Source organism: Vitis riparia, chromosome 18, assembly GCF_004353265.1.
Source record: "Vitis riparia cultivar Riparia Gloire de Montpellier isolate 1030 chromosome 18, EGFV_Vit.rip_1.0, whole genome shotgun sequence".
Classification (NCBI taxonomy): Eukaryota; Viridiplantae; Streptophyta; class Magnoliopsida; order Vitales; family Vitaceae; genus Vitis; species Vitis riparia.
Window position 1 is genome coordinate 5,429,646 of NC_048448.1, and position 19,137 is coordinate 5,448,782.

A 19,137-nucleotide genomic window follows, 5' to 3' on the forward strand; every position below is an offset into this window, starting at 1 on the left:
GAATATCAACCATCTCATGGGTACAGGGCCGAAACTAGGAGATCCTCATTTTGAAACATGGGATGAAGAAGACGGAGATTATGGCATGGTTGTGGAATTCTATGATTCCTGAAATCAGTGACACATGCATGTTCCTAGCTACTGCCAAGGACATTTGGGATGCGATCCAACAGACGTACTCTAAGGCTAGAGATGCGGCCCAAGTATACGAGGTCAAGGTGAAAATTGTTACTGCTAAACAAGAAGATAAAATTGTTACTGAGTATGCTAATCAATTGAAATCTTTATGGCAAGAACTTGATCATTACAGGGTGATAAAGGCCAAGTGTCCCGAAGATGCTGCTATTCTCAAGGATTTCATAGAACAAGATCGAGTCTATGATTTTCTTATTGGACTCAATCCAGAATTTGACCAAGTGCGAATCCAGATTCTTGGCAAGCAAGAAGTTTCGTGCTTTAATGAGGTGGTGGCATTAATTCAAGTAGAGGAAAGCAGAAAATGCCTGATGCTTAATCCACAGAACACAGACAGCTCGGCTATGGCGGCTGGTAGTGGTAACAATTCAGCCACAAATATGGAAAGAGTACTAGTTTCTAGAAATGGAAGATCTAGTCAACCAAAGACTCAAAATCGTGACTACAAGGACAACTTATGGTGCACTTATTGTAAGAAGGCACGCCATACCCGTGAGCGGTGTTGGAAACTACATGGAAAACCACCAAGTCGAGAGTGGGGACAAAATGGAGAACAACCAAGTAATAATGGTAAGGCCCATGTTACAACAGTACAATAGAATAAAGCAACACCGCAAGAGATAGGCAATCTTAATCAAGAAGAAGTTGAGAGGGTGAGGTCCCTTATTTGCAACCTTGACAAACTAGCAGGTATTGGTTCATTGGCGTATTCAGGTAAGTTTCCATTCTCTATTGGATTAAATTTCTCGGATATAACCTTTGTCAACTCCTAGGTCATTGACTCAGGTGCTACCAACCATATGACTCATTCACCAAACATTTTTTCCACATATTTCCCATGTTCAAGCAGTAGAAAAATAGCCACAGCCAATGGCTCCTTGACCACTGTAGCAGGTATAGGAGATGTCAAAATAAGCCCATCACTGATGTTAAAAAATGTTCTTCACATCCCTAAGTTAACCACGAACCTCATTTCTATCCAAAAACTCACTCAAGATTTACATTGCAATGTGGTTTTTTATCACAGTCATTGTGTTTTTCAAGACGAGGATTCGGGGAGGATGATTGGACATGCTAGAGAACGGGATGGACTCTACTATCTCAAAGCACCAAGTCAATTAAACATTACCAAAGGCAAATCATCTCATTCTTTTGTCTCAGAAGTTTTTTCATTCAATAAAGAAAAAGTTTGGCTTCATCATCGCCGACTTGGACATCCATCATTTAGGGTTATTAAAATTTTGTTTCCTTCTTTATTTAAAGGTCTAGACGTCGAACATTTTCATTGTGAAGTGAGTGAACTTGCTAAACACAAACGTGTGTCTTTTCCAGTTAGCAATAAAAAATAAGTTCTATTCCTTTTTATCTCATACACAGTGACATTTGGGGTCCTTCTCCTATTCCTAACATTACTGGGGCTAAATGGTTTGTTTCATTCATTGATGATTGTACTCAAGTCACTTGGATTTTTTTGCTCAAACATAAATTTGATGTCAATACTGTCCTTCCAAATTTTTGTTCTATGATTAAGACTCAATTTGGAGTCAATGTCAAAAGATAATGCTAAGGATTATTACAATCAAGTCCTAACTCCATACTTTCAAAGGGAATGAATAATACATGAGTCATCTTGTGTTAACACTCCACAGCAAAACGGCGTGGCAAAAAGAAAAAACGGTCACCTTCTTGACTCAACCCAATCCTTCATGTTTCAGAAAAATGTGTCTAAATCCTTTTGGGGAGAAGCAGTCCTTACAACTGCTCATCTTATAAATAGATTGCCTTCTAGGATCTTGGGATTCAAGAGTCCAATGGACATACTTTCAACATTCTATCCAAACCTACACACTACAAATAATCTTGTTCCTAGGATATTTGGGTGTGTAGCATTTGTCCATGTTCATAATCAAAACAGGGGGAAGTTAGATCCACGGGCATTAAAATGTGTTTTTGTGGGTTATTCTTCAACTTAGAAAGGGTATAAGTGTTACCATCCTCCATCAAAAAGATTCTATGTCTCGGTAGATGTTACTTTCCATGAACAAGAATCTTATTTCACCACTCCTTATCTTCAGGGGGAGAATTCGGTAATGGAAGATAGGAAGATAAGGATAGGGGGGATTTTTTATTCCTTGATCTGCCATCACTTCCCTTGTCAAAACAATCTCGTCCCACTGATCCTTTGATTGAAACCTTACCTAAATTGCCCGATCAGCCCGAACTTGTGCTGCCTGAACTTGTGCTCCCCGATCATCCTGAACCTGTGCCTGAAAATCCAAAATCTGCCCCTGAGAATGTGAGATTTGACAAAGTGTTTTCAAGGAAGAAGACAGTTGTCCCTGAATCTGTGCAAGTCCAAGACTTCAACCCAAATTCTGAGAATGAGGTAACAATTTCTAATCCTTCATTGCAATCGGAATCTCATGTGAACAATGATGACCAGGACTTCCCTATTGTTGTTAGGAAAGGGATTAGAGAATGCACAAATCGACCTCTATACTCTCTTACACACTTCCTATCCTTTAAAAAAATTTCACCATCTCATAGAGCCTTCCTTGTCAGCCTAAACACTAGTTCTATCCCTACCACCGTATCCGAAGCTTTGACCAATGAAAAATGGAAACAAGCTATGAATGTGGAGATGGAGGCATTAGAAAAAAACAAAACTTGGGAGTTGGTAAAATTGCCGGCAGGAAATAAACTCGTGGGGTGTAAATGGGTTTATACTGTGAAATACAGAGCAGATGGATCAATAGAAAGATACAAGGCTAGATTGGTTGCCAAGGGTTATACTCAAACCTATGGGATTGATTACCAATAAACTTTTGCTCCGGTCGCAAAGATGAACACTGTTAGAGTCTTGTTGTCATTAGCAGCTAATTACAATTGGGATTTGCAGCAATTTGATGTCAAGAATGCTTTTTTGCATGGAGAAGTAGAGAAAGAAATTTATATGAAGCTCGTCAGGTTATGACAATAATTTAGCAGCTCATATTGTATGTAAATTAAAAAAGGCCTTGTACGGACTTAAGCAATCACCACAAGCACAGTTTAGAAGATTCGCAAGAGTGATGATAACCATGGGATATAGGCAAAGTCAAGGAGATCATACGTTGTTCATTAAACACTCATCTTCGGGGGGACTCACAACTCTCTTGGTGTATGTCGATGACATAATAGTGACAGGAAACGATGACAAGGAGAGACAGGTTCTAAATCAATGTTTGGCTAAGGAATTTGAGATCAAGGCGCTAGGGAGGTTGAAATATTTTCTTGGCATTGAGGTGGCTCACTCTAAGCAAGGCATTTTTATCTCCCAAGAGAAGTATGTTACAGATTTTCTCAAAGAAACTGGCAAGACCGCATGCAAACCAGCAAGTATTCCGATAGATCCGAATCTTAGACTCGGAGAGGCAGAAAAAGATGTTACAGTAGATAAAGAAATGTATCGATGCTTGGTGGGAAGGCTCGTTTATCTATCTCATACACGACCAAATATAGCATATGCAGTGAATGTGATTAGTCAATTCATGCATAGTCCAAAGGAAGCTCATCTGCAGGCAGCTTATCGAGTGTTACAATATCTCAAAGGGACACTAGGTAAAGGTATTCTGTTCAAAAGAAATGGAGGGTTAGTACTTGAGGCATACACAGATACCGACTTTGCTGGCTCAATTATTGACAGAAGATCAACCTCTGGATAATGCACCTTTCTTGGTGGAAATCTCGTGTTATGGAGGAGTAAGAAACAGAATGTGGTAGCGCAGTCTAGTGCAGAAGCAGAATTCCGAGCAATGGCTCAGGGTATGTGTGAACTACTATGGTTAAAGATCGTTTTAGAAGACTTAAAGATTAAATGGGATGGCCCAATGAGACTCTATTGTGATAATAAATTTGCAATCAACATAACTCACAACCCGGTACAGCATGATCGAACGAAGCACATTGAAATTGACAGACATTTCATCAAAGAGAAGTTGGATAGTGGATTGATATGTACACCTTATGTGTCTACACATGGTCAACTTGCCGATATACTTACCAAAGGGCTAAGTAGTTCAGTGTTTCAAAGCTTTGTATCCAAGCTGGGAATGGTGAATACCTATTCACCAGCTTGAGGGGGAGTGTGGGAAAACGTGAATTATGGTTGTAAATTAATGGCTTGTATTTTGTTGTATATAGTAATTATGCTAGTTTAGGAAAGTTTGTTTGTAACAGCCAGAATTCCTAGAATTAGGTTAATTTAGTTAGTTTCCTATTTTGTTAGAGTATCCCATAAATCATGGGATTTGATATAGCCTAGTAATTAGTTTCCTTTTCTATAGCGAGGATTTTTCTGTATAAAGCTAATACCAAATGTAGTTTTCTGAGAAGAATGAAAATGAAATTATTCCACAATTCTGCTCTCTCAATTTACGTCATGTTATAACAATGAAGGTCCTTAGTTGTTCGCTAAATGGGCCTAAGGATGGAGGCCACTTGTCAAGTTTTAGGGTGAGGAGGAAAGGAGATGAGGAGCACAAGGTAATCTCATTTCTTGTTTGCACATAATACCCTTGTTTTTCGTAAGGCTTCCTAAGGCCAAATGGTTCATTTAAGCTGGTTGCACTTGTAGTTTGAAGCCATCTCGGGTTTGAAAATTAATCTTGAAACAAGCTTATATAAAGTTGAAGAAGAATCAATTAATCACAATTCTTCTTCTTTGTTCAATGTTCCAAGATAAGGGTTCTTTGGCAGTAGCTCTTCTCTTTCTTTGATGTTCCTTGAGTGTTGTCGGCCATAGTGAGAGAAAGACTATTAGGGCGTATTTGGTACACGAGAATGAGGAATGAGAATGAATTTTTTGTTTCCATTATGATTCCCTCTTAAATAGGAATGAATTTGGTTATTTCAATTCTTGTATTTGAATGCATATATGAATATAAAGTTGGAATGATAATTTGTTTCCATTTTAATGTTAAGTAAAAATAAAAATGAAAATGAAAAATAAATAAATTGTCCATAATATCCATATACATGGTTTAAAATAATTTTATTTTTATTTTTAAAAAAATCTCACATTGCACATAGTCTGAAATTATTATTTATTTTCATTTAAAAAAATCCTTGAGATAATTTTTTTGATAAATATTAAAAATCTATTTGTGTACGTGATTTATTAATATGTTTAATAATTTTAAAAAAACATTTCAAACTCAAAAAATATATATAATAACTATAAAAAATAATAGACATAATTAATGTTTTAAATCCTTTAATAAATCCTGTAATTTTAAAGAATAATTTGAAATTCAAAAAACTGATTAATTAATTAAGATTAGATAAAATAATTCATAATGTCATTTTCATAATTAAATAATAAATATACGCATATAATGAAAAACTCGACTCATTTATACATTAAAAAATTAAATTTTATTTGTTTTATATTCGTTTAAAATAGGCTAGTATTGTCAATTATTAATTTTGAATAATTACTCTTTTTTAAAAAAAAATAAATTAATTATGTTTTTATAAGATGTTAATATCCACATTTTTTTAAAATTTATAAAATCATATAAATAGTATTAGAAATTATTAATTTTGAATTATTATTATTTATTTTTAACAAAATAAATCAATTAATGTTAATATCTATATTTTTATAATATTTATAAAAAATGCAATTTATGATTTTATTATATTATTAAATATCATATTTTATTTATTTTTTATTTATTTGTAATTAAAAAATTGTTTTTATTTTTAATAAGACGTGAATTAAATTTAGTTTACATTATATAAATTGAATTTACAATATGTGTTTTTTGCAAAATCAAAATAATATAAATAAATAAATAAATAATTTAAAAACAACTTATCTAAACAAGTCTTTAGTTTTTTAATTTTTAAAAACAATTTGCACTAGGAAATCAAAATACCTCCTAGTTATTATAAGTTAAAATCCCACTTATAAGTAGGATTTCATTTATATTGGAATCACTTTTGATTTCATTCCCATCATGATCTATGTTATTCAAACATGGGAATGAAGGAAAAAAGGAATGAGGTGTCCATTCCCACTCCTCACTCCCGCATACGAAACACGCCTTTTTTTTAATGAGAAACAGTAATATAGCATATTGAAGCAAGTAAAAAATGATGAGAAATCCTCCAAAAAGTACACAAAAGATAGCAAGGATCTCCAAGTTCAAGAATTTATACAACTATGAGGTTCCACAAACTATGTCCCAAGTGGGAATATACAAATGTAATCTATCCCTGCTAGCCCACCCCCTTGGAACTAGACACCAACATCCAATCAAGTTGGATCAAATTAAGGGGAACACCCTTAAAAGTTGTGGTGCATGATGCCTAAAAGGAAACTAAGAAATGAATTATGTCCCAGAGACCCTTTTGAAGTTCTCATTTTGTCTTAAAAAATCCTACCATTTCTCTCCAACCACACAACCGACATCAAAGCAAGACAAGCAAACTACCACAACACTTTGCCTTTACTAGAATTTCTCAATCCTTTATATGAAATAATCATATTGTCACATATACTCCTAGGAGGAATCCAATCCATATTAGCCAAATTGAATAGTCTATGCCAAAGCCCCAAACTCAATGGGCAATGTAAAAAGATATGATCTACTGTTTCACCACTCTCCATACACAACAACAAACATCAAAACTGAGAGCTTTGTAAGATTTTCTTCGTTATAACATGTCACTAGTATTTACTAGTGTTTTAAAAACCGGACCGTCGACTGGTGACCTTTCCAATCCGGTTCCCCCTTTTGGGTCAGCTATCAATTGAACCAGTGCTGAACCACTTGAGCCGACGGTTGAACCATCAAACCGCTTGGGCCAGACGATTCTAGGAGAACTGAACGGTTCAACACCCCCAGCTTTTTTTGGTTAATTGGGCCACTCCCTCACGACCCAACATTTTTTTTTTTTGACAAAATGGGCTATATTATCTCCAAGGCCTAACATTAAATGCCCACCCCCATCTTGCAAAATGGGCCCCCTATCCAAGTACTTGGCCATAAAGCCCACCAACCACTTGGCTCAACCACCTGGCTTTAGTTAGTGGGGGAAAAGGTTTATAAAGCACTTTATTTTTCCTCTTACTTCCAATGTGGGATAAGGTAAAGGGATTTAAAAGCAAAAATAAACTTTGTTCCTGCAGACTGCAACAAGAGGGTTTGAACCTAAGACCACAAGCTCATAATGAGTTGGTTTCACCGTGCTGCATCTTTGTTTGTGTTAATATTTAACAGAAAATAACTACATAGGTTGTTTCAAAAATATATATATATATATATAAATAACATTTTTTTTTTTCATTTTCAATTTGTTTTCATATTTAAATACGACTTTTTTTTTAACTATTTTGAATATATTCTGAAAACATTGTTTTCATATTTTATTTTTTTTCATTTTAAGAACAACTTTACTATGAATAAACCTGAAGAAGACAGAAACCAAGATCTCGAGTTATAACCAAATGGAGATAAGTGCAAGTGTGAAAGAGAGGACATGAGTCTTTCAAGATCTTCTATCTTAAGCCCCGAAAGATTGCGACAAAAGTGTAGATTCTAAGAAAAAGTATTAATGGACCCAAGAATTGATGAGATAGTGAGGTTTTTAATTGTGACAATTTTGAATAAACCTCGGAACTGAGAGCACAAAGGTTGATCCCCCTACAACAAGTTTTCCCAAAACTAAATTCTTAACCCATCTCCCACCACCAAATGAATGTATTTGGAAAATTTTGGAAAGACTTGTGCAATGGCCTTTCAAGGACAATGATGAGACCACCTAACTATGGTGTTGGCATCTCACCCATTGGTATGTGTCCCATAAATGCTTACGATAACCTGATGACAAAGAGCGTACCTTTCCTCAAGAAACCTCCAAATCCATTTCCCTAATAGAGAGTAATTCCTTACAGAAATCCCTTTGCAATCCCTCCAAACCATAATCTTCCTTGCCCCTTAGCCTTACACACTAAGTCCCAAGTAATAAGATGATCTCTCTTATGCTCCCCAAACCCTACCACAGAAAATCCCTTTGCAATTTCTTAATTTTCCACGCCATTAAAGAAGAAATCTTGAACAAGAAAAGAAAATAGCTACGGATATGAGAAAAGTACGAGTGAAAAAGAATTATCCTCCCACCTAAAGACAAAAAGGCTTTTTGCCACCCATCCAATCTTCACAAAACTCTCTCAATCACCAGATCCTAAAATGCACCTGCCTTTGGATTCCCCCCAATGGAAATTCCAAATATGGAATAGCTCAATCCAACACCTTGCAATCAAGGACCAGAAAGGGTACTCTTTTCTAGATTGACTTTAAGTCTAGAAATATGCCCAAACACTACAAAATTATCTTAAGAGTTTCCAATTCTTCCGAAGAAGATCTTGAAAAAAAGGTAGTGTCCCTTTAGGGTGATATGGATCCTTCATCGGTAAAAGACGTAAAAAAGTAGTTGCCCCTTTATGCATCTTTTGGACAATTTGGAAAAAGAAATCATAGATCATTTGAGACCTATCAAAAAAAAAAAGGAAATCATGGATCATTTGAGAATAAGAAGCAGTTTATAAAGAGCCTTCTCCTTACTACTCTCTTTTTACGAGTAAAATTGTGTACATAGGTGAAGACACGATGCCTTTAATTGATTTTGTTGATCAATTAGAGTTTTCATTAAAGTTGTTTGGCACCCTTTTTTTTGGGTTTCTTTACCACTAATTGTATACATCCTATGTACCTTGTTGTGTTGTTTCTATGGTGCTTGTTTATAAATTTAATCATTGCCTATCAAAAAAAAAAATTGTAATAAAAGTAAAGTACCATTTCTTTTAGTAGAGTTGACCAGTCCCCTTGCCAAGTCCCAACACAAGAACCAAAATTAAACTAGTGGTAACTAACAACATTCCTCAACTGCACAAACAGCAGCTCGAAATACATAATTTCAGAATTTATATGACTAAGAAACAAAACAAAATAAGCCATTGTTATCAAGAATAAATATGGCTCATGCTGAAGGAAAAACCACATGACATGTTGCAAGTGAGAAGACCCTACAAGGCCCTTAGTCCTGATATTTGTATCCTGTGCATGAAGCACGGGGAATCAGCAGATCACCTTTTTCTGCATTGTTCCTTGACGATTGGGTTGTGGCACAGGTTATTTCAGTTAGCTAAGATGGATTGGGTTTCTCCAAGGAGCATATATGACATGATGTCCATCAAATTTCAAGGCTTCGGTAATTCTAAGAGAGGGGTAGTCTTGTGGCAAGCTGCGAGCATAGCTCTAATTCGGGTTGTGTGGTGGGAAAGAAACGCAAGGATTTTCGAGGATAAAGCAAGGAATTCAGAGTCCCTTTGGGACTCTATAGCTTTCCTTGCTTCCCTTTGGGCTTTCTGTTCCAAGGCATTTAAGGGGACTCCCCTTAATGTGATTCAGTTGGATTGGATAGCGGTGTGTTCTCCTTAGGGATTGGTCCTTAGTGGGAGTTCTTTTGTTTTTGTGTTTTTTCCTGTATTTTAGTTGTCTTTGGTGGGAGGATTTCTCATCCTTCTTCTTGTACTTCTTTTTATATTAATATATCTTTGTGGCGTTTCCAATCAAAAAAAAAAAAAAAAAAACCACATGACAGATCTCATCTCCCAATCCCCAAAGTAATAAAACCTTTTGATACTCAAACAAATAGGATGGCTGTTCAAGAACATAAAAGAAACTGAAGTATGAAGATGGCCAAATAATATCATAGAAATCATGATTGTTCACTGAATTAAAAGCTAAGTTTTCAAGGGGAAAAAGCAGACAATGATATATATTTTATTAAGCAAACTTAATAAGGAGCATGATAAAAGAAAACAATTACATGGCAAAACTCTTCCCTAAACCCCCAAATTCCCAACTCCAAAGCTCCAAGGGATACACAATGCAATTGAACCTTTTAATACCAAATCAACCAAATATGATGGCTCCGTTCCAAGAACATAAGATAAACAAAAGGCATGATAAGAGCTAAATAACATTAGAAACTAAAGTTTCAAGGGGAAAAGGCATACCATGATTTACATCCATTAAGTAAACATGCTCTGCACTATAACTAATGAGAACCTCTTCTCCATTTGGACTAAATGTAACATGGGTAAGGTGCAAGCTTGACCGACCCTGAAAGGACAAGGACACAAAATTTGGAACTCATAAAACAATAATATCATTCAGAAGAATCTCTAAAATGTAACTCACAGCTAATGGAATGAGCAGCCACTCCCAGAAGAGACTTTACTTTGTTTCTTTTAAGTGTAACACCTAGTCCCCTTTGTTCTCACTGTGATCATTATAAAAAAAAAATCTTTTGAAAGCCGCTTTTTTTTTTTTTTTTTTTTGTTAGGTTCTGACAGCCATTTTTTTTATTATTAGATGGTTCATTTCTTATTGAAAGAAAGAAGACATGCATAAAAGGATAATCATATGATTGAAAATTGAATTGGAAAAAATGACCACTTGAATCTTGAAGCTGGTCCCAGTTAATACTAAACAATCACATGAATCCACCAAAGTTCTTGTTAGCATACATTCCATGGGTCCATATAAAAATGTTCAGATTGCATGTTATCCAGCAAAAAAGTAGGAAGTTATTTTTCATTTTTTATTAATATAAATTGAAACAATTATTGGCCAAGTCTTCAAATACTGTCCACTTTGTCCCCTGCTAAGGAAAGTGAGAGGTTCCATTTGCAAGGGCTCTTCCATTCCAGTGCTATAGCCTTGTAAGAACAAACAAATGGGCGCATTGTGTAGGCTAGCATATGGAGTTGACCTACTCCCAAATTTAAAATAATAATTGTTGTCAAAATATATGTGTGTAGATATATATTACATATCCAATTTATATTTGACAAAATAAGATACAAATAATACCAAGATAGGAAAATAGAATCACAGTATGACCTCCATGCTCCTTCAGATACACGTCTTAAAAACCCACATACCCATAGTCATTTCAGTGGAAGTAAATTGGAGACTTTGTTTATTTTGACATTATAAACTCATTAGCCTATTTTTGTTCTTTTTTTCCTGAGTAAGATTTATTGAGAAAAAGGCAAGACTAAACAAGGACTGATAAGTTCTTCAAGCCAAAAAGAACTAAACAAAACAAGAATATAAAGAACTATTTTAGAACTTGGTCCAAACCCAACAAATTAAGGAGACAAATAACACCCTCTAAACTCCTTAAAAGTAACCACCTCTCTCATGGCTATGAAGTTTGCTTACTATAAGAGAAATACAGAACTTGGAATAGATCTCCATGATGAAGAAAATAGATCTCTTTAAGATAGTTTGTCCACACAATAGCAGTGGAAAAATCTCCCTTCACCCACTTTATTCCACCCCTTTAATGCATCCCCAGAATCCATTGCTTTGTGAAGGTCAACATGATATCACCAATAGGCATCTAATGTACGTCCAATGTCAGATTCCCTAAGAAAGAGCCATCAAAATTCAAACTCCTTAAGATATTGAGCAATCCCCCATGAACCTGTGAGTTCAGAACTTGCCTACACATTGACGGTGGGAAAACCCTCCTCACCCTCAATCCATTCCACCCCTTCACTTTAGCCACTCACATGTGAAGAACAAGGGTTCCCACGTCAGTGCATCCCCAGACTCCATTGCTTTGTGGAGCCTAAGATGACATCACCCGAAGATATCTAAAGTACCACTAATGCCAGTTTCCCTAAGAAAGACCCATCAAAATTCAATTTATCCACTCAAGCAAAAGATTCCAAGTAGGAACATGGTTAAAATCATCAGCCAGCAATACATGTGACTCCCTAATCCCTCAAAATGCATGAGAAACATTCCCAAAAACTATTTGAAGATTAAGGCCCATAAAGAAGTAGAAACCACTATTTTGTCTTGTCAAATCTCAACATTACACCAGTCCAAGAATTTTTAAATCTTCTTTCCAATGAAGAGATCAAATCAATTCAACAAAGGCACAACCCGCCAATTGTTGATCCATCTGGACAAGAAACTTATGACAGACCAACCTCCCTGACCTTCTCCCTTATGGTCCCACTCTTCTCTTTACTCACTCCTTAATCCAACACTACAATATCCCTTCCTCTCTTTATCACCCTCCCAACCCCATTCTCCTTCCCCTTCTCTGCCTGCCCAAATATCATTTGCCTTCCTCCCTCTTGCCCTCCCAATGTCTCTTATCCTTTTTTTATTGATCCCCTGCCTAACATCTCTTGCCCACTCCCCTTCTCAACTAACATCTGTCTCTAGCCTTCTTCATTTTCCCTCTCTCCAATGCTAGCACCCCTTCACGTCCCATTAATATTGCTCCTCCCCAATCCCAATCCCTTCTCCCCAACGGAAACAACAAAACAAAACAAAACAAAGGAACACTTATCAAAATATAAAACCTCTATGAATACAACTAGGAACAAGAAAAATATGCATAATATCTCTGGCCCAAACTACTCTAACACTTGATGTGTTACACTTAATATTAGGCACCTCAGGGGTAGAGATTGTATTTCTTGCCCAAACCCATAACAGGCACCTCAAGGCAAATAAGGTGATAGCTGAATATCTCCTGCATAAGCTATCCTAACTTGATGTGTTGAGCTAAGGTTGCACAATGCTCAAGGTAAGGCTCCTATCCTTTACCTAACACAGTTTCACTTGATGGGTTGTGCTCAAGTTAGCACCCCAAAATTAGATATTAATTTAAGGTAGGCTGCAACCAGGATATCTTGCTATTTCCGGTTGAACCTGCATTGGCAGGTAATTTGAACCAACCTGGCCAACCCATGTGCTAGAGGAATCACCTGCCAACTGGAAATAAGTTACCATATAGAATTGGTAAGCTATAAATGCATAGATGCAATCTCAAACATTTGGAAGTAGTGTCACATATTTGCTCCCAATAACATAATGTAAAAGACTTTTCTCTTAGTTCAAGTAACTCCATGCCATAACCTCCTCTATAAAACTTTCCATCAAAATCCTAATAGACAATATGATGTTTGTTCTTGCTTCTAAGATCAGACCATAGTCTCTCTCTAATACTTCCCATAACATCCATCACATTAACTGGTGTTTTGAACATGAAATTTCAGAAAGTTGCTTCAATAAGATCAATCTTCTAAACCTAGAGATTGCCCTCAGTAGATCTAAAAAAATTGACAATAACAGAAATTCCACTTAACAACAAAACAAGTAGCAAATGGTAATTATAGAAAAGGTAGATTTAATGGGATTGATCGTCCACCCAATGAACCTAAAGAATATGGCTCTTTTTCCAAGCTGCTAAACAATTGCCGCCTATCTCCATCTATAGGTCTAAAAATTGACCATGAGATTCCCCTAAAAAGAAAGTCCAGGTGTTTAAAAGGTCAAATCATAAACTAAACTCTGAAACTGGAACTAAATGAGTGTAGCTGCCTTCATCTACATACACCCCAGCCAGACAAGAAAGAGAAAACTTTCAGAAATTTGACATCTTTTTCTTTTTGTGCCTTTCTCAATTTGGCCCTAGTGGACAACTCGGGATGCAAATCTAGAAGGTTGAAGGCAATATCATGTCAAGAATCCACTCCTTTAGCTCGTATTTGGACCATAAAGGGGATGGACCATCAGAATGGATAGAATATAGTACCATCACATTTCCAATAAACAAAAAAAAAACTACAAGAATAGGCACAGGACTGTTAAGAAATGATTGTAGCAATTAAAAAGTGGAGTGTTACGAAACTAACATGATCAGAAAGATGCATTGGGCAGAAATAGTTAACACAAGGAGGTGGTGTCATCGTTTTCCCACAGGATGTCAGTGGCGGCAGCATCCTTCTATCATATAAACGAGCAAATGCATCACTGAAACATCAGACAACAATTCACATCAGTTGAAACATAAAGGGAGGAGAAGAGGGGAACTGTGCAAGTAATATCAACCAGAAATACCTGCCACCAACAAGGAGCAAATGAGGCCTAGTGGAACTGATATCACATGATTTTAAATTAAGGCATTGTTTGGGAGGATCAGCTAGCGATTTCTTTGCTCCACACCGTAAGTCAAGCTGCCATCATGTGGTAATGTGAAAAACAATAATCTCCAACATTTCATGGTTAGGAGGTAGAAATATTAAAACCAATAATAAAAATTGAATAACATTAGCTCAAGAATAGAGATAACCTACAAGATTTTTTAAAAAATAAAAACTTCTTCCATGTCATAACACAGAGAATTAAACCAATGACCATAAAAACATCTGGATATTGTCCCAATAATCAATTGTATGAATTAATGCCTCTAATTAAAAAATTATATATATTAAAAGCAATATCGAAGAGTCAGAAAACTGCCTCATGGTTAATGAAAGAGCTGAACAAAATAGTCTTCGCATTTAAAGAAGGAAAGGGAGAAGGAAGTCACATATGCTTCCTGCACACTTCATTGATTTCTTCATTTCTGAAGCAGAGGGACCACACAGAGAGAGATTATTTAAAAAAAAAAACATTACTTAGGCCTCATTTCAGCATATCCATATTGACAAGATAGTAGTACACCCTGTTTGCAACCAGGGAGAGAGAAGGTTGCAAATTCGATTGCATATGTTTCAAACCAAACAACAACAGCTGATCCAGCCGTTGGAAAAAATAGGGAAACAACTAGTTATCAAGAAATATTCACTTCCTAAAGTCCCTAAATGAGGAAGGGCATGCAACCTAAAATCCCCACAGACAAAGCATAATATGAATATTTCAGGGCAGATAAGGAAGGAGGAAGGTCAAGCCATTGACCATTCAATTCAATGAATCGTCATCAAAATGCTTGAGGACTTATTCCATAAAAGAATAAGGCATTAGCTTGGCAAGGCCATTCAATAGATTGCTCAAAATGGAGAAGCATGCATCATATATAATCATCAAAATGCTCAAGAACTTATTCCATAAAAGAGTAAGGCATAAGCTTGGCAAGGCCATTCAATTGATTGCTCAAAATGGGGAAGCATGCATTATATGGAGCACATAATGCACTAAATTAGCCCCTTTTCCATGGTCAAACTCAACCAATGAAGATTTTTTTTTCCCATGTTCAGTGAGGGGGAATCAACCCAACTAAATGTAGACACTATGTTTAGAAATATCAGCAGCATGTAAATGATATAAATTTGTGATGTCTTATTAGGGAATAGAAACATGACTACTCCTAAGACTTTAGCAGCCTGTAAATGATATAATTTGTGATGTCTTAGTAAGGAATAGAAACATGACTACCCCTAAGGCCTTCATAAAGTCTCAACATAGCAGAAGCATAAATAAGTTACACATAAAGAGGTCAAATCCATAATATTACACTAACCTCCACCATAAACTATGAAGAACATGAACATAAAATACAGAACTAAAGACAAATAGAGCAAGCCAAAAGCCAATAAATATATGGGAACACTCAAAGCTTTTTTCCAACCATGTGAAGATAACCATGTCACTAACAGGAACTCAGTTTATCAGATCTAAATGCCTTCAACATGATGCAAAAAAGGCTTATATAACAGCAAAAAAAAAAGGCAAGTTGAAGGAAGCAAGTAAAGGCTTCTTTAAAAGAATTCAATTTCAGAATATGAAACCAAATCTCTAATCATGTAAAATTGAGGCAGAAAACCAACTAACCCTAGAAATCTAGAACTTACCAGAACATTCCGACACTCTTGGTGAGAAGACCCAGCTGGGGGACAGGAAGCACCCTCCCGAAAGTCATGCTGCCTCAAGGTTCCATCTTCACTTGCACTCCATACCACATTAGGGTTTCCAACTTCCACCTGCAGTAAGTATGAGAAGCAAAAGCAAGCAGGTGAACTTTGATATTCAAGCTGCCAAATACCATCATGAAATACCTGGATTTCCAGTTCCCATACTCATACAACTTCATTAAAATAGTTGACCTCTAAAGAACTGTATGGCCTGTGATGAGATCTTACAGCTAATTTTTTTACTCTCCTAGTGTGACACTGAAACAGTGCAGATGGGGTAATAGCATTCTCATCTGGTCCTCTCCCACTTAAGCGAGACAAATGAAACAGCCGAACCTGGATAAAAATCAGTAAGTGCTTTTTAGTTTTTACTGACAATACTCAATTGCATTCAAACAATGTGTCTACATACACCCATAAGAACATACTTCTGCATCTCCAGCTCCAGAGGCGACAAGCTCATCAGAAGTTTCAGGGATAAATTTTGCGCAGAATATATTAGCAGAATGCCCAGTCTCTATGCTATGCAAAAGCTTGCGGCTTGGATAGTTCCAAATATTAATCTGCAGTAAGTTTAAGCATTAATAATATTAAGCCACAAATGTCAAAGCATACATGTGCACTACGCATTTAAACGAGGGAGGCTTCTAAGCGCCCTCCAGAAAAATGTAATTTTCCAATAATACCCAATATGAGTAGAATACTTTGAACTTTCCCACAACATGAACTGTATTGGAATCATAGATGCTCCAACATAGGTTTCAAATTTTTTTCAGGTTTAAACTTCATCCATGCTTTCTATCTGCAACACACTCCCTCAACTCTCTCATGAATGCAACCCTAAACTGCCACAACTAATCCCTGAGCTTTCACAAATGTTAGCACTCCATTCATAGGAGGTTGATTTGACAAAATCTGAGCCCAAACAAAAAGTTATTGGAGTGGAAGAATAGGAATTCATGCACCAGTTGTAACTTGATAATAGATTATTACCATTTATAATAATAAATAATATATATATATATATATATATATATATATAGATACACATATAGAACACAACCATCACAACCATGTATAGATATCAATGCTATAGCATTTTTATATTAGTTGTAATATGCAAACAGCTCTTTGTACAGCATACTTATCATATTTCATTTCCCCAGAATAAATATACACATAAAAATAGGCATGTCCTCATCTGAAATACTGTAGCAACATGTGCATGTATTTGTATCAATACTGCAACCCAATACTTCATATTTTTATGAATGTAGATATATGCTACTTGCGTAAACATAAGTGTGTAGTATATGTCTTACAAGAAGCTTACTTTTCCACACTAATACAGCACTATTTCTGAGACACATGACATGCCTTTGCATGTGGACACTTTTGTGACAAAACACATTACAAATAAGGATAATGATTTAGATGTGCAGCACTTAAATTGATTGTGCAGACAATGATATACAAATTTTAGTGATCTTTTATAACACATATTTGCAATAGAAGGGAGGAATTGTAATAGAAAAGTAAGCCCTATGTAACTAATGTTACATTTCTTGTTGGTAGATGACAAAAGAAACCTTTACAACCTTTTTTGAATAAGGACAGATTCTTCACAATGCAGCTATTCTTATTAGCACTTTACCTTTTATTTTCTTTATGGAAAATCATTCTTATTAGATTTTCATTTTTTTATTTTATTAGCTAATATAGAAATTTTTTTTCCCCCAATGAATGCTTTACAACTGTCCAAATAATAGTAATCAAATACTCTATACCCACCATATTATCTAACAACTGGGAAAGCAAAATGGGTTTTGACAGTTTCTGAACTTGACCAATTATATTCACTAATCGTAATGGTACATGGCCCATGTAACTGGTTCGACAATCAAAGCCATTCAAGTTCAAATAACACCATTTTCATATGAAGATTGCTTTTATTTTATTTTTCTATTTTTTTTATCGCTGATGAACCTTCCTTGGCCAAGCCCTTAGGGCTTTCCATGAGGACCCAAACCTCAGGGTGCTGACCACTCCTTCAACAACCAGCATCAGGTAAATCAAGGTATTTAACCAGCAACAGGATTCAAACCTGGGACCGTGCACCTCTACCACACATCCCAACATTTGCCCTAACCAATGGACTATTTCAATGGAATGACAAGAATCTTCAGGAAAACAGTGAAGGTCCTAAAAAATTATCATTTTTTTTTAATAGGCAAACAAAAATAATATTAATAGTATCAATCAAAAAAGGGCCAAGCAATCACGTGGGGATATATACAAGGGATGTCGCTGAAAGAAACAAAAAACTTCCCTTACATTCTGTAGAACCCAACCCAACCATCCAACCTTTTAGAACATTTTTTTGATCAGATGACCTTTTAGAACATTCTTATAGGCAAACAAAAATAATATTAAGAGTGCCAATTAAAACCAGCAAAATAAATAAAAAAGAAATATACAAGGGATACTGCTGAAACAAAAAACTTACCTCCCATTCTCTGACCTTTTTAGAATATTATGTTATAGACAAATAGATGGATAGATAGATAATCACATTCACTAGAACCAAACCCAACCATCCATTGACCTTTTTAAAATATTATATTATAGATAGACAGATAGGTAGATTGAGACTCAGACTGAACCCACCGCAAGGAAATAGCTACAGAACTGATTTTAAGATCTGTTGGGACTACCCCAAAAAAAAAATTCAGCATCAAAATAAAGCACAAAAAAAAAAAAAAAACTTTCAAGCAGAACTACAACTTTCAAATTCAGAAAATTTATAAAGAAATTGGTGCAACTCTTGGCCAATAAGACAGCTCATAGAACATTTTCTGAAGATAACAAAAATTCTGTTCCTAATTTGACTGGCCCTTGAGGCTTGGCTCAAGTGGTCAAGTGCTTGTGAGAGGTTCCAAATTCCTGTCCCAATGGGGATAAAAATTTACCTATCAAAAAAAATAAAAATTAGACTTCATCATTCTGTTCTAAGTGAGACTCCTGGGATGCCTTAGTAAGACAAAGTTCTACTTGTTAGCACATCCAAAAGATTTTTTATTTTTTTTTTTATAGTTACAATAAGCACCATATGTATCTTGCTATCACAAACTAGCACATGCACTGGTGGCCAGGCGGCCGATGAT

The 19,137-nt window shown here is 35.7% G+C and overlaps 1 protein-coding gene across 2 annotated transcripts in view; it reads right to left on the reverse strand.

Annotated features, from left to right (window-relative positions):
* LOC117907864 (WD and tetratricopeptide repeats protein 1) overlaps nucleotides 1-19,137 on the reverse strand; it is a 67,220-nt gene that overhangs the window by 33,761 nt on the left and 14,322 nt on the right. For both annotated transcript variants that reach the window (XM_034821534.1, XM_034821535.1), the window contains exons 4-9: nucleotides 16,402-16,536; nucleotides 16,202-16,309; nucleotides 15,914-16,042; nucleotides 14,181-14,296; nucleotides 13,976-14,093; nucleotides 10,265-10,370 (exon numbers count right to left, since the gene is read on the reverse strand). In XM_034821534.1, the coding sequence (XP_034677425.1) occupies nucleotides 10,265-10,370; nucleotides 13,976-14,093; nucleotides 14,181-14,296; nucleotides 15,914-16,042; nucleotides 16,202-16,309; nucleotides 16,402-16,536 (712 nt within the window). The remainder of the gene's footprint in view (nucleotides 1-10,264; nucleotides 10,371-13,975; nucleotides 14,094-14,180; nucleotides 14,297-15,913; nucleotides 16,043-16,201; nucleotides 16,310-16,401; nucleotides 16,537-19,137) is intronic.